Genomic DNA, 17,463 nt, shown 5'->3' on the forward strand with positions numbered 1-17,463 from the left:
AAAAGGACTTGAAGTCGTCGTGGCCTAGAGGATAAGACGTCCGGTGCATTCGTGTGTAGCGATGCACCGGTGTTCGAATCCTGCAGGCGGGTAACAATTTTTCTAATAAAATACGAACTTAACAAATATTCACGATTAACTTCCACGGTGAAGGGATAACATCGTGTAATAAAAATCAAACCCGCAAAATTATAATTTGCGTAATTACTGGTGGTAGGACCTCTTGTGAGTCCGCACGGGTAGGTACCACCTCCCTGCCTATTTCTGCCGTGAAACAGTAATGCGTTTCGGTTTGAAGGGTGGGGCAGCCGTTGTAACTAATAACTATACTGGAGACCTTAGAACTTATATCTCAAGGTGGGTGGCACATTTACGTTGTAGATGTCTATGGGCTCCAGTAACCACCAGATACGGCTGCCCCACCCTTCAAACCGAAACGCATTACTGCTTCACGACAGAAATAGGCGGGGTGGTGGTACCTACCCGTACGGACTCACAAGAGTTCTTACCACCAGTAAAGGTCCTACCACTAGTAAGGGTAATGACAACATCTCCGAAATATCCGGAAGAGATTTAATGTAAGAGATGTGGTAAGAACCATATACTGTTGGAGTGTTGGAGTGGATGCTTCGCATTACATATTTCTTTATTAATACGTGAAGAAAAAACGTTATACCCTTTTTTACGAAAATTGCGCGGACGGACGAGTAAGAAATTTCCCACACTTATAGAGAATATAGAGAAGGAGTGTAGAATGCTAATATTATTTTAAATTGTGTATAAAAAATACATTAAATCAATTTACAAAAACCTTACACAATGACATGTATTTGATGCACATACGCGTGCATACTATTTGTTTATTGTCAAACTTTTCTTATTGCTTATAGTCTGTGGTCAAATTGAGAATAGATTAAATATTGTTTGTCTTTATTAATATTTGTCTAAAGTGTAGTCTTGGCGAAATCTATGATTATAGGAAGTAAAATAGTCTTTGACAATAGAACCATTTTTTTTATTGCCCTTATTTTTTTTATTGCCTAAGCAGAGTAACATACGGCCCCCATCTGATAGTGAGTGGTTACCGTCGCCCATGGACTTCAGCAATGCCAGGGGCAGAGTTAAGCCGCTGCCTACCGTTAATATTGAAATATTGATAATGAGTAATGTTCAAAATAATCATTTCAATTGATTATAGTCCCTCGGTGTTTCCCGAGCGCTATGACATGTCCTTCTTCAAACGAGGCTTGTGGAGACTATTAAGCGGTAGGCAGCGGCTTGGACTGCTGCCTACCCTGGCATTACTGAAGTCCATGGGCGACGGTAACCACTCACCATCAGGTGGGCCGTACGGTCGTCTGCATACAATGGCAATAAAAAAAAAATCGACTACCGTAGGACCACTAGTATTCTTTATTTCTAAGACCCGCAAAACGCAAAACTACCCCTAACGTTTATGTAAGTGAAGCGACTGAATCGATCCGAATATGTCCCTGAGCTTATTATGTTTCTCTGTTGGACTCTTCTTCTTCTCCATCGAACTGCCCTCGCCCGATATCCAATGCTGTGTCACGGCATCTATTATCTGAGTCTCCATGCCATAAACCATAAATACCACGAAAAACCACCACTAAATATCTTCAGAGCGCGGTTATTTTCACATTAATTAGTCAATAAGGCACTGTTTACGATAAATTCTGTACACGTTTTATTGGGAATTTTATTGTTTGAACAACTAGATTTCTTTCACAGTTTCCCCCTCACATATCAACTGAATCAACAGCACTAATTCGCGATTAACAATCGTCTTTTATCTATTTCGTTTCGTTATCTGATAACAAAACGATTGTATTGGCATTGTGTTTATGTTACAGGAACCTTACCTTATAGGATAATAATATCGACGCTTGAAAGGTAAAGGTGACTAATGCGACAATGCGTGAACTTTACAGTAGACTAATTTAAAGTTGAAATCCCTGAAAACAAATCTTATTTTAACGAATCTAGCTGTAGTAGAATCTAGCTAGTAGCTGTAGGGTTGAAATTATTTTAATAGACCTAGAAATATATTTTTTTTGCGCGTCGAATATGGTTATTGCCTATAATTTATGTACAAAGCAGTTATTGTCGCTTAGTCACACGTTTGCCTTTCAAGCGTCGATATAACAAAAATAAATATAGGTTTAATTCCTTAATCTAATACGTGTGAATTTAATATTTGTTTTTATGTTTATAATTTAGCTTAGAAGATGTTTATAATTTAATACAAAATGTAACAAACAAATTAACAAATAAAAAATAGGTGTGTTTCATATATTTAGGGACACTCACAATGGAAGGTTACTGGGTTTCAATAATCTTTATAATGATGTAATTAAATGATTCGATAATATGTATTTTTTGTGTAGGTTTATTGGTGGTGTGTGGGTGGTGTTTAGATATAGAGGAGTAACTCCCCCTTTTGTATTTTTTTATTGCATATATCGACGAGCTCACAGTCCACCTGGTGTTAAGTGGTTACCGGATCCCATAGACATCTACAACATAAATGCCGCCACCCACCTTTGAGATATAAGTTCTAAGGGTCTCACTATAGTTATAACGGCTGCCCCACCCTTCAAACCGAAACGCATTACTGCTTCACGGCTGAAATAGGCAGGGTAGTGGTACCTACCCGTGCGGAGTCACAATACGTTTTACCACCAGTGATCCCCTGATGCTAAACAGCTAATCTCTTCTCCAGTACTACAGCATTTTGTTCTGATTTATAATGATCAATTAAAATTTTTATATTTCATTAAACAATTTATTTATTTTTGGATTTTCCAGCAAAGGATATTTATTAGACACGATAAAATTATTTGCGTTAATTAATTACAAATAAATAAAGAAAATTTGCACAGAATATGTAATGCAGTTTAGTTTTTATTTCACGCAAGACACTGAATGTACGTACGGCTATAACTTCCAACGATTTTGCTTAGAGAGTTGTTGAAGATTAGAATGAGTATGATGGGCTAGAAGGTTTAGTAGCTGATGGCCGTAACAAAATTCGAGTAAATCTGCCTTATTCTACTAATTGTTATGACATCACACGCTGACGTCATACATGGCTTGTTATTTAGATAATTTTACCGCGAACTGAGCTGTTCTGAAAACAAATTTGTGTTTGGTTTTTATATTTCGTTAGGTGAAAATTGACGTTGTACAAACCTCAATGGAAGTCAATGGATAGGATTAGGGTTGCCACCTGTACTTTATAATAAAGTATTGTACGTTATTTCAGGTTCACGCTACGGGCAAACATTTGTGTGATAAGCATTTTTGTTTGGTTGTTTGTTCATTACAGTAAAAGGTATTTATTCGCGGGGTATATGTTCCGTAAATATGCTGCGAACACAGAAACCGTGAATATGGAATGGTAATTTACATATATATAGGATTATAGGATACACGTTCCTAGCTGACAAAATAAAAACATACTTTAGGATGGGTTGTAATAAGGTATATTTTACTTTTTTATAAGTCCATTTGACGAAGGTCAAAGGTCTTCATTCGCGGGGTATATGCTCCGTTAATATGCCAAAAATAATTTAACGCTTAGAGCGCGAACCGTCGATAGATCGACTCTGTATTAAGGCGTCTAAAGTGTGGAGCATCGGAATACCGACTGTTGCACTATTTGATTATAGGTATCGATCTGTTCGGACGTGTCTTAGCGCGCGCACGTGGTACGTTTTAAATAATTTAATAAAGTTTATAAATAGCCATTTAAAATTATTTGGCTACGAATTTATTTAGTAATTTTTTTTTAATGAAAGTTTTTTAAAAAATTTGTTCTTTTTTTATTTTTTTATTTAATATATTTTGTACACACAGCTGTTAGAAAAAAACACGACAATAAGGATACAGAGTACAAGGGCACTACTTATTTCATGTTGAAATCTCTTCCAGTAGGCCCGCAAAAGGAGAGGAGAATTAGGAACTCAAACCTAGTGCATACAGTAAACATCTATATATTAATACGTGAAGCAAAAACTTTGTATCCCTTTTTACGAAAATTGCGCGGACGGAGGAGTATGAAATTTTCCACACTTATAGAGAATACAGAGAAGAAGTCCATAATGATAATATTTTTTTTAAATAATGCATAAAAAATACATTAAATCCATAAAGAAAACATTACACACACTACATACCATGTATTTGACGCAAACACGCATGCATACTATTTATTGTCAAACTTTTGTTCTTGACGTCTGTGGTCAAATTGAGAATAGATTAAATATTGTTTGTCTTTATTAATATTTTTTTATGGTTGTAGCCTTGGCGAAATTTGTGATTATAGAAGTATAAAATACAATCATAATAATGTACAAACTTACAATTCCAATTAATTATAGTAGAATTTCGACTACTGCGGGCCTCTAGTTACATATAATAATATCACATATTACATATATAATCTTTGTTAATTTCTGCAAAATAAGTCAAAACAAGCTCATATCACTACTAAAACGTTTAAAGATCTTACGGTAAATAGACAAACGTCGGTCGCTATCCGGCAAACAACCACAAAGCACAGCCATGTTGGATATCCATAGTTCACAAAAAAAACAAAAAAAAACCCGCCAAAACGCGTTAAAACAAAAAAAAAAACAAAAAAACTTTCCGACGCTCGCAAATACTGGAACTGTATTTTTTTATAACCAACACGATCACAATTAAACATCAACAAACTCTGAACGACTTTCGAAGCGTATTAAATTCATAAGCAAAACAACGACTCGCTTTGAAACAATCTCGTGAAGTACTGACTATGCGACATTTATTAAGAGGATAATTCTAGGGTCAGCAGACTAAAGCACATAAGTCAAAAAACGCTACTTTACAGGAATTAAAAAAAACTATTTAGAACCTTATACATTAACAAACTTAATAATGTTTATTTGAATTATATAAGTCTATAACACTAACTTATTATTAAAATTAAATATTTTAAAGTAAATGTGATTATTTAATAATTAGATGACTTAAGTTATAAGGAACGCAATAATAGTATGAGTTAAGTGAAAAAGATCAACAATTAAAATATATATTATAATAATATAAGTCATAAATATAAATAACAACTTAATGTTTAATTAAAATTCTTCTTCTTCATCGAGTTCTAAAATATCTGGATCAGTATTTCATAAAGTTTCCAACGTGGGAAGACTTATTTAAAATTCATGGAAAATATCTAGTATTAAAGGGAGCAGCGAAATTAAATCTTTTTTTCTCTCGATGGATATGGGTAATGGCTGTATAGATATTATATCATCAGTTTGAGAACCCCCTATGGATGATCTCCTTTTCATAGCAACTGTCTTTATAAAATTGTCACTTTCATCTAACGGTTTCATTAAACATCCTCGGCAGACAGGTTCACGTTTACCATGCACAGTAAAAAAGTCTTTTTATGTCTTCATTCTAAGCTTTTGCTTTTCAGGTTCAATAGCTCGTATTCTTTGCTTAGATTTATCTTGAATTTCCATTAAAGACGCCAAGTATACAGATCTTTTTGCATATGACCCCATTTGCCAATATTCTGTAAATATGGCATGCCTATCAGTTAAGGTATACGTTCTTTACATTTCATTCTGCAAACTCTTTCAAATTCAAAATCATTTATTTCAACTTAGATGTCAGTATAACACACTTGTTGAATGTCAAAATATAAATAACAATGTTAACTCTACCACCGGTTCCAAAAAAAACCACAGTCCTGAGAAGAACTGGCGAAACAAACTCAGCGGCCTTTTTTTTGTTTTTTCTGAATTTTTTTTTTGCATAGTGCGATCTGATATACATTTCCCTTTAAAGTTTTGTATGCCTGTCCTAAGTTACGTATTTTTTTTCTCTCTTTTTATAGTACGTATACTCTTTTTTGGAGACACATTAGGATTCATTGAAATTTCATCACAAGTACTTGAACTCGATGTGATTGGAAGTCTCGGTAATTCATAACATGGATCTCGTACAGAATCATAACTAGAGAAGTCAAGTACAGAATAGTATGTTAAACTACTGACTTGACCTGATGATGTTGACGGTATAGGATCGTCTACTACTAGGTTCTCTGTGTTCAAAACCGACTGCTGATTTACATTTTCTAAAAAAGGACAAGACCTATTTATAATGATATAATATTGATATAATTACGTAATTTGCAAATCATAATTTTGAAGATATGTGAAAATATACCTTCATTGCTTTCCAGATGAGTGGATAACACCATTTCAACGAATTTCTTGCCTCTTTGAATATTCATCTTAAATAATTAAAATACTTAAGCACTCACACACAACTAACCAACAAACTGTGCACAATCGACAACATTAGTAAATTAAAACCACTTACCGAAGTATTGTTTACGTTATAACTATTTTTAAGTAACCACTTTCTCTAAAGAAATGTTACATTTTGATGTTCTTTATAACATAAGTCAGACTTCTTACGTTAATAACTTTGTACTTATGGTGTTCCTTAGAACATAAGTCCAGTTATGTTTTTTAGTTCGTTTGATTATATTAGGATTTGATAAGGTTGATACAGAACGCCGCTTGAATACGCCATGAAATACTTGAGTTTGACTTATGTGCTTTAGTCAGATTGTGTGTTGAGCAAAATGTAAACCGATGATGTAATAAAAAATAAATTGAAAATTTTGACTTATGTGCTTTAGTCTGCCGACCCTAGAATTGTGACGATATCTCGGTATTAGTGAATCATTGTGAACTGTTGTACTTTGAATGCAATTAATTGGTTGCTTAACACGTTGACTGCCGCGTAGGTCACCGGTGCCCTACGCGGCGCACTGAAGTAATTACGTCGATTTCTGTTACTAAGCGCTTGGATGGCCTAGATTACCCTAATTTTGTTTGTTAATGTATGTTGAAATAGATTCGTTCTTAGTATCTAAAATCGGATCGAACGAACGAAAGACGACTTTCCCAGAGTCTGCTAGATATTCTGGGGCCTTAGTAACAGAAATAATCCACTGAGTTTCTCGCCGGATCTTCTCTGTGGGTCGTGATTACGATCCGGTAGTAGATTCCGAAAGCACTGCTCTTGCTAGGGCCAGTATTAGCAATTCTCTCAGATTGAGCCCGTGAGCTCACCTACCGAACCGCGTCAATTTGGAATAGTCCCTTAGGCTACTAATTCATCATTCTCCTGCCCTTCTCCCAGTCACCTGGGGTCGGCGTAAGATGTTTTCTCCTTCCATTCTCCTCTATAATATACCATTTCTTCGCTCACTCCCCTCTTACACATATCGTCTTTCACGCAATCCATCCATTTCTTTTTAGGTCTACCTCTTCGTCTATATCCTTCCATATTCATAATTAACACTCTCCTACCAAACTCATTTTCATTTCGTCTCATGACATGTCCATACCATCCCAAACGCGAACCAAGACCAACTAATTACGTAGAAAAAAAAAACATAAATCGATATATGTAATTACATGAGTGCGTCGCGTAGGACACCGGTGACCTACGTAGCAGTCAAAGGGTTAAATAAATTGTTTTTGTTGGAGACGAAACAGCGATGACCGCAGAGAGAATTTACAAAGCACAGCCCCGCCTTCGAAGAATAATCCGGTAGTGTTGTGTGTCGTGTCATTAATACGACATATGATACTGTTTCCGTGTTATTGGGTAGTGTAGGAGCTTTAGTGTTCGATGTGTGATCAAAATTCGACCGTAATAACGTACGCTTTAGGTTTTAGATAAATTTTTTCTTTCCTTTTTAAGCTGATAGCCTTGAGAGGCTATTTCAGCGTAACCTTAACTAGTAGGTGAGCTCACGGGGCTCAACCCCGACGGCGTTGCTAACACGAACCCTAGCAAGAGCCGTGCTTTGCAGAATCTACCACCAGATCGGAAACGCGACCCACTGAGAAGATCCGGCGAGAAACTCCGTGGATTGTTTCTGACGGTTCATTTAATTGCCGAACCCTTCGTCGCATTCGACGGGTTCGACGGTGACCGGTGCTTGTGGTACCTAAAAGCACTGTTAATGGATCGGGAGGATCCGATTTTTTTATTATTTTTTTATTGCTTAGGTGGGTGGACGAGCTCACAGCCCACCTGGTGTTAAGTGGTTACTGGAGCCCATAGACATCTACGACGTAAATACGCCACCCACCATGAGATATAAGTTCTAAGGTCTCAATATAGTTACAACGGCTACCCCACCCTTCGAACCGAAACGCATTACTGCTTCACGGCGGAAATAGGCGGGGTGGTGGTACCTACCCGTGCGGACTCCCAAGAGGTCCTACCACTAGTTCTTGGGCGGTTTTACGTGCTTACGTGGTTTGGACGTCGACTGTTTACCATTCGGCTATGAGTTGCTTCTAAAAGTCATAATCCCGTATGCAAAGTGAATAATACAAACAAAAACTAGGAGTAGCCATCGAAGAAGCTATCTATACCCATCTTATATGAGGAGTATATACCCGTCTGGGGGTAGCTAGAATAAATAGTCCCATAGGCTACCAGCGAATAGTTGGGAAAAAAAGACCTATCCTGCCAATCCTATTGACCAATGTGATTAAGGTTCGAATTACACCAGCATCAAGATTTTTTTATTGCTTATATGAGTGGACGAGCTCACAGCCCACCTGGTGTTAAGTGATTATTGGAGCCCAAAGACATCTAAAACGTAAATGCCGCCATCCATCTTGAGACACTAGTTGTAAGGTCTCACTTTTAACGGCTGCCTCGCGCTTCAAACCGAGACGTATTACTGCTTCACGGCAAAATAGACAGGGTGGTGGTGCCTACCCGCGCGGACTCACTAGACGTCCTACCACCAGTAATTTCATTAGAATCACGAATACTTCAAATCTCAAACCCGCATATACATCTACTTAATAGACAGGACGTAATGTGCCTAGTTAATGAATAGTTTTGGTTTGCATCCAATGATTTTACTCAAAACAGGCTTCAGTATTTACACTTCTAGTATCTATATTTAGTAACGCCAATATTTTTAGTACATATTATTATAATATATACATATTACACTATACTTTACATTATTATATATGCATCGAGAGGTGAAAGGTTATTTTGTTTAAGCGACACTTTTGCATATTTACAAGAGAGCCATTTAAAGTTTAAAATTTTGAAAAAAACATTGCATTCCAAAAAAAACTTCTTCAGATATTTGAATGGAGTAAACTTAATTGAAATTCAATTAAAAACGTCGATTACAAAAATAACTGTCGCTTAAACCAAATAGCCTTTGCCCCTCGATATGTATTCCAAACCTTCAAAAGCGGCATCAATTGACGAGTCATAAAAAATGATAATGCGACATTAAAAATCAAATAATAGAAATAAGCGCCATCTCTTGGTGTTTCTATGCATTTAATTTCCGCTCAAAAATATTGCCAAAGCCGATATAACATTGAACTCTGCCGTATACAGGTTAAGGTACCTTTTTGTTTGTTTCTGTTGTGACGTGAGGTCGGGGGGGTGCGTCCGAGGCTGTCTAGATCTGTGCTGCTCTGGTTCGATGGAGTCGGACAGTCGTAATCCGCTGTCGGGTACTGATTGAAAAAAAAGCACACATATTTTTTTTTTTATGTAAAAAAGTTGTAGTCGAATGAAATAAAAAACTATTAAAATATTGACGTGATTCGAGAAGCTTCTTATTTGTATATTTTAAGATGCACCGGTGTTCGAATCCCGCCGGCGGGTACCAATTTTTCTAAGGAAATACGTACTTAACAATTATTGTTCACGATTGACTTCCACGGTGAAGGAATAACATCGTGTAATAAAAATGAAACCCACAAAATTATAATTTGCGTAATTACTGGTGGTAGGACCTCTTGTGAGTCCGCGCGGGTAGGTACCACCACCCTGTCTATTTCTGCCGTGAAACAGTAATGCGTTTCGGTTTGAAGGGTAGAGCAGCCGTAGTAACTATACTTGAGACCTTAGAATTTATATCTCAAGATTGTAGATGTCAATGGGCTCCAGTAACCACTTAACACCAGGTGGGCTGTGAGATTCTCCACCCATCTAAGCAATAAAAAAAACAACTTACCAGCGAATAAATGACTCTCTGAATGGCTTGCAGCCATTTCCTGGCTCCTTCCTCGGTCTCGTCCTGCACGAGATACTGATCGTAATCGACGATCAGCACCAGAGATCTGTTGTGCCTGTAACGAATGTGGATTGCTCAAAACATTTATTATTCGCCGGCAATAGGAATAAAGTCAAATAAAAAATCGGCCGACAAACAAAAACAACGCTCACACGGGTTTATCTTGATTTATAAGTATTTATTTGACGTACAAAGCTTTATAGTATATATGAGTCGACTATTATCAAAGGCGGCAATCTGACTTTTGGACAATGATTGGTAAATCAGAAAAACGAATTATTGACTTTGTATTCCATCGGCAGTCACAAAACTCTTCGGAACGACATCTTAGATAAATAACAGGTTAACTATTAACCTTTATTTAATGCAGGTTTTGAACCGTATTCTTTGAAGGAGACGATTATATTCAAATAAATCTGTATTGACATATCAATAAAATTTTGTTGTCCAAATGCACAGATTGCCGCCTTTGATAATAGAAGACTCATATATAAGTAAAATTAAAAGAAAATAATGAAATGTTTATCTGTTTGTTGCGCTGTTTTAAGGTTCCTTTTGAAAAACATTTATTTTCTCTCAGATAGCGCACATACACACATCCATACACACTCGCTCACGCATCAATACACATGAACTAACATACACACAAACACTAAAACATAATTATTATTTTAGACATAAAATTTAAATGTAAAAGTCACTCTTTAACTGTAATTGTAGTTGTAGTTGTAGTTGTGATTGTGATTGTGATTGTGATTGTAATTGTATTGTAATTGCATTGTAATTGTATTGTTGTATACAGTAAGCCTTTGCTAGTCTGTAATACTTATCACAGCTAAGGCTCGCTGAAAGCATTTATTGCAGCAGCTGTTTGTTAAAATGTTTCTCTAATGAATTAATTTTCCTTAGTTATATTATAATGACAGTGGAGCCTACCTTCTCGTGTGCATGGCTATGCATTGCCTGATCCTGGCGTCTCGCAGCGGGAGCACCAGCTCCGCGCGCGGCGCCGCCGGGCTGGGGGGCGTGCCGGGCGGCTTGAACACCTTCTGCAATAACCAGATCGAACATCAATAAGGGCTAAGGGAACACGCAATGTATGCCTAACACGTATTCACGAACGACTACTAAGCCCGCAATGTATGCCTACTGTATGATTACTACCTACCTTCATTACTACGTCTATTGAAAGAAGCCACATTTTTTATTGCATAGATGGGTGGAAGAGCCCACAGCCCACCTGGCGTCAAATGGTTACCGGATAAGAGTTCTAAGGTAGTAAATAATTACAACGGCTGCCCCGCCCTTCAAACCGAAACGCATTACTGCTTCACCGTAGAAATAGGCAGGGCGCACATGCTTTAATGATTCTACTTAAAGCCACTTTAACGGGCGCAATTCGATTATTTTCTTTTGACAGGCGTGATTAAACCGTGAAAGAAACCTTAAATATGCAGTAGGTGAGCTTACGGGCTCAACTTGAGAGAATGGAAGGATTATCTCGAATAATTCCTCAGAGCACTTCCCATCGTAATTTAATCCCACGATTATAATCCTCACTGTTACATCTTAGAAGACAGTCGAGCACAAAGTCCATCTGATGGTGAGTGATCACCATCGCTCACGAGCCCGGACAGCTGCCGTTTAAAACTCTCCTCAATTTACGAATTCCAAAATTCCGAACACTTTCTATTTTTTTATGAACGACTGGCTTACCATTTTTTGTATTGCTAACTACCCTCTAATATTCATAAAAAATTATATTTACTTGTCCTTTGAATATAGAATTCATTAACATTATCCTGAAGTTTCTAGTAGGTTTGAGTTGTCGATACATCATCACAATACGAAGTTGCTTCGATTGAGAAGATGTTTAGATCAGAGATAATAAGCTATATTAATATTATAAAGAGGAAAGATTTGTTTGTTTGTATTGAATAGGCTCCGAAACTACTAAGCCGATTTGAAAAATTATTTCACTGTTTGCAAGCTACACTATTCCCGAGTGACATAGGATGTAATATTTTTTGAAAAAAATTAGGGATCCTTACTAAAACCCCAATAATGTAACACAAGGTGTAAAAAAATTACCTAAAATATTCTTTACATCGCGTGCGCTGCGAAAACTATTGACGATAGAATAAAATAATGTACTACGAATTTGTAGAACACATTATTATTAACAAAAAGTGTCGCGACAGCATATGTCTAACTATTATAGTTATGCCGCAATAATTGTTCTTTTATTTTAAAAAAAATAAAAAATCGTCAAATATCGTTGAATTTTTTGTTAAAAACCCGAGCGGAACCGGAGCGGGCCGCTAGTAATTTAAAAAATTAAAATAAAACATATGACTGACCGTAGCGTTATAAGTCCTTTGGTCCTTGTAAAACACGAGCGCCGTCTGTATGAGGATCATATAGCAGTCCGTCCAGCTCTTCTTCATCTTCTTCCTTCCTTCGAAGAACTTGGTCCGTTTAACTGGACCTTCTAATATCACCAAGGCCTGTAAGAGGAAGAAGTCAAACGCATCCTTTACAGAGTATTCGGGTGACACAAGTGATTCTAATTCGGAATGGTACCACGTGTGTCCCTAGTCCGAACGTAAGGGATAGACAAGATACCATAAACACAACATAATAGTCTAAATTATTTATTATTTATTTATTTATTACACTTCATGTAAATTTTACATTGGCGAACTTAATTCCTAAGACATTCTCTACCAGTCAACCAAAGGTAGTGGCAGAGTAAATAATGGTAGGTGCAATGAAATATATATATATTATATATATAAAATTCTCGTGTCACAGTTTTCGTTGCCATACTCCTCCGAAGCGGCTTGACCGATTTTGATGAAATTTTTTGTGCTTATCCAGTATCTATGAGAATCGGCCAACATCTATTTTTCATCCCCCTAAATGTTAGGGGTAGTCCACCCCTAAATTTTTATTTTTATTTTTTAGACAAAATTTTTAATTTCTATTTTTTTATGATACAGCGTACAAAAATACATACAACCCTAAATTTTCACCCCTCTACGATCAACCCTTATTTTTTATTTGCTAATTAAAAACTTTAAAATTTTTTGCGAGAATTTTGTTTTTATTTTGTCATGACGTAGAATAAAAAAAATCATATTACTCTGAAATTTTCACCCCTCTACGATCAACCCCTCTTTTTTATTTGTTAATTATAAACTTTAATTTTTTTGGCAAGATTTTCATTTTTATTTTTATTTTGTCATGAATTAAAATAAAAAATCTGATGTTACTCTAAATTTTTCATCCCTCTATGATCAACCCCTATTTTTTATTTGTTAATTATAAACTTTAATTTTTTCGCAAGTTTTTTATTTTATTTTGTCATGACTTAAAATAAAAAAAACATATTACTCTCAATTTTCACTCTTATACGATCAACAACTATTTTTCCATCCGATTATATATTTTTTTTCTATGCACAGATCCGCAATAAGGTTGCAAGATGGCAATCAAATATTATAATTGTAGTACGATAAATTCTTATTCAGAATTTATAATTTCAAGTTCCTTTAATTATGATTTTTTTAAATTGAATTTGATCTCCCGGCCTCGCCGGTCGACTATTGATCAACTATCAATCGATCAGCTTTCCCCGCCAGGTGTCACCACTCATCCAGCAAACATCACGTAGTAGGGATGAGGACGAAGCCGGTCTCCTGTCTTACTTACTCACTATACATCATAGATTATATACTTAATATATTTGAGAGCTATACAATACTATACATTTTTCAGCCATATTTTTTTGGTTTTATTTGTGTATCAACAGTATGTTCAGTAGGTTTGAGAATCGGCTACTATCTATTTTTCATACCCCTAAGTGAAAAGGGTTGTCCACCTCAAACATTTATTTTTTATTTTAATTTTTTGGATATTTTTTATTTATTTATAATGAGGTATTATGTGGTTAAATGAGGTTTTTTTTCTACAGTAGAATTTCCCTAGATATCTTATTTAAGGCAACACAACGTTTGCCGGGTCAGCTAGTATTATATATACATACATATAATAGTTATACAGTATTAAAAGGAATTTATTAATAAATTTAGTATTAGTCGTTAGCAATTATGTTTTCCGCCACTATATGCGACTGCTGACAAGTTTAGAATGTTTCAACTGTGAAAATCAGTTTTTTTTTGTCTACCTATTTCCTATTAGCTTAAGAGGCTATTCCAGCTACGCCCTTACCCACTGAGTTTCTCACCGGATCTTCTCAGTGGGTCGCGTCTCCGATTCGGTGGTAGATTCTGCGAAGCAGATTCTCTTGCTAGGGCCAGTGTTAGCAAAACTCCGGTTTGAGCCTTGTGAGCTCACCTACGCGTTAAGGCGAAGCTGATATAGCCTCTCAAGGCTATAAGCATAAGTAGGAAAAAAAAAGCTACGCCTGGACGGGTAGGTGAGCTCACGGGCTCAACCTGAGAGAATTTGCTAACACTAGCTCTAGCTATAGTAATGCTTCGAAAAATCTACCACCGGATCGGAATCGCGACCCACTCAGAAGATCCGGCGAGAAACTCAGTGGGCTGTGTCAATGGGAAAATCAAGTATGCTTTCATGTCGGAACGCAAAATCTATCGTACTATATATATCATACCTATTATCCAACAAACTGCATTAGAAGTTAATTATATATTATTATATTGAGAATGGCATTAGCAACTTCAGACGTCATCTGTACCAGTTGTTTGTGTCGAATAACAATATCAACGATCTCTGTGGCTCTGATGGTGAGTGGTTACCGTCGCCCATGGACTTCAGCAATGCCAGGGGCAGAGCCAAGCCGCTGCCTACCATTAAGTACTCTCCACAAGCCTCGTTTGAAGTCATGTCATAGCGCTCGGGAAACACCGTGGAGGGGAGCTCATTCCAAAAGCCGGATGGTACGTGTCTTTAAGAAAAGGCGTTTTAAAGCATAATATCCATACCTCTGGGTTCTGTTGAAGAGCTAATCTAGGTGCTGGTACTGGGGACTTGTTGATCCTTTTGTTAGGAGCCACCATAGACCTCGACTTCCTGGACCTGGCATGGGAAACCTCTCTATCCCGGATCTCAATGTCTAAGCTGTCTCCTGACGACGACGCAGGAATTTGAAGGAAATTCGGTCTTCTGACATTTGAAATCAGCAGATTCTCCGTCGAACCGCCTGGAAATGAAGCAAACGTGGTATTAGTACAGGTTGTGAAGTAATCGAAGGAAAGTAATTTCATGACAGTCTCTAGCAATTAAATCTCATAAAGAGATACTGGTGGTAGGACCTCTTGTGAGCCCGCACGGGTAGGTACCACCACCCCGCCTATTTCTGCCGTGAAGCAGTAATGCGTTTCGGTTTGAAGGGTGGGGCAACCGTTGTAACGTACTGAGACCTTAGAACTTATATCTCAAGGTGGGCGGCGGCATTTACGTTGTAGATGTTTATGGGCTCCAGTAACCATTCAACACCAGGTGGGCTGTAAGCTCGTCCATCATCCTAACCAATAAAAAAATATGTATTTGTGCATGTCACACACGGTAGAAGTGGAACTTATAAAAAATTAAAATAATCGCAAGGGTCAAAACCACTCCACAGTGCAATGGAGCAGCCTCACCCTGGGGAAACCGCCTGCATAATCACGGTATCCCTAAGCCAGGTAAGTACGATTTTGCAAGAGAAATACGAGAACGTCTATCAACTGTGTAACATCTCGTCACCGGGATTCAGGAATTGTTGAATTTACGCGCACCAACATCTTTTGATAACAAACTAAATATAAATAAAAGTATCTCGGGGCGCTCCGAGAGCCCCGACAGCGTGCACGGACGTCAAAAACACGCTGAACTAGTCGGGGACGCGAGACCGTGTGGAGCGCTTCGTGATTTGTCGGCGCCGCTCGGAGCCGCTTCGGCAAGCCAATCGCGGCACACTTATTTTTTCGTTTCGTTTCATTTCGTTTCATTGAGTTTGAAATCACAACGATTCTAAAGAAGTTTAACTTCAATAAAATAAAAAACTCACTTAGATTTTTATTGATTCTTATGAAAGGGGGACTTTCGGAAGCATTCTTGCTGAAGTTCCGCTCGAGCTCAACCCGGTTCCTTCCTAAATTGGAGTTCCAGTTCTGCCTCTCGTTCCTTGCTTGCAAAGACAAATCTGAGCTGTCCTGAAAACGAAGTTAATTATTAGCATTAACGACGATAAAATTTGTTTATTACTAAAATTCATCTTAAACTGTTGATAACATTATCATGGCACGCCAAAGGTCAACGGTAAATATGCAAATATGCATTTCTATGGCTCGCAAATGATAATAATAAAAAAAACCCCAGTAGATTCAGTACACTGAGTTCCTGGCCAGATCTTCCCAATTCCGGTCGCAATACCGATCCGATGGTAGACTGTGCGAAGCGCTGCTCTTGCTAGGGCTAATGTTAGTAAATGCTTTCAGGATACGGATTTCTTTTTTTTTTATTGCTAGATGGGTGGACAAGCTCACAGCCCACCTGGTGTTAAATGATTACTGGAGCCCATAGACATCTACAACGTAAATGTTCCATCCACCTTGAGATATAAGTTGTAGGGTCTCAAGTATAGTTTATAAGTTCACTTCGTGAAGTTTAATTGAGTTTTTTTACGAAGGTTGATTTACTTTTCTTTTATTATATTTCTATTTTCAACGCACTTCCATTACTGACAAAACGAGGAAAAATAATAATTTATACGTAGTGTAATTGTGATTTTAAATCTATATTTAGATTTATGTGGGTGCATAATTATTATGAAAATATGAACTATCCATACGACCTTATAGAATAATAAGAGACTAATAAAGAAACTAAACTAACTAGACCAACTAAAAGAGAATAATAATTAATCAACCCTCGATAGACTAACACCAATACCCAACGCTTATTTTAACTTATATTTAAAATAGTCCATCTGGGTGCAGGATCACATCGTGGACCCTATGACCTATTGAGGGCATCAGCTGATTTCCAAGTATAAGTACATTACGTGCGGAACAACAGTAACTAAAGAATCATGTAATATTTCGTTATAGCAAATATAAAACATATATTGTGAACCCGCAATGGATTAAGAAAGTAACCGGCAACGTGAGCCCTGCTTCTTACAAGGTCATTGACCTGAATTAAAAAAAAAACATTTATTTTAATTCTAATTCGAATTAACGGTGTACTTGAATTCACCAGCTCTATAGGTCTATATTCTTTGCATTCAGAAACCTTTGTCCTTACACAGCTTACAAACACCGGTC

General features: G+C 37.0%; 1 protein-coding gene across 4 annotated transcripts in view; it reads right to left on the reverse strand.

The window, feature by feature from the left end:
• LOC101743410 (WW domain-containing protein tag-325) overlaps positions 1-17,463 on the reverse strand; it is a 145,979-nt gene that overhangs the window by 16,008 nt on the left and 112,508 nt on the right. For all 4 annotated transcript variants that reach the window (XM_038016407.2, XM_038016404.2, XM_038016408.2 and 1 more), the window contains exons 3-8: positions 16,206-16,350; positions 15,139-15,356; positions 12,529-12,675; positions 11,105-11,217; positions 10,109-10,223; positions 9,494-9,605 (exon numbers count right to left, since the gene is read on the reverse strand). In XM_038016407.2, the coding sequence (XP_037872335.2) occupies positions 9,494-9,605; positions 10,109-10,223; positions 11,105-11,217; positions 12,529-12,675; positions 15,139-15,356; positions 16,206-16,350 (850 nt within the window). The remainder of the gene's footprint in view (positions 1-9,493; positions 9,606-10,108; positions 10,224-11,104; positions 11,218-12,528; positions 12,676-15,138; positions 15,357-16,205; positions 16,351-17,463) is intronic.

This window comes from Bombyx mori, chromosome 16 (assembly GCF_030269925.1).
Source record: "Bombyx mori chromosome 16, ASM3026992v2".
Lineage (NCBI taxonomy): Eukaryota > Metazoa > Arthropoda > Insecta > Lepidoptera > Bombycidae > Bombyx > Bombyx mori.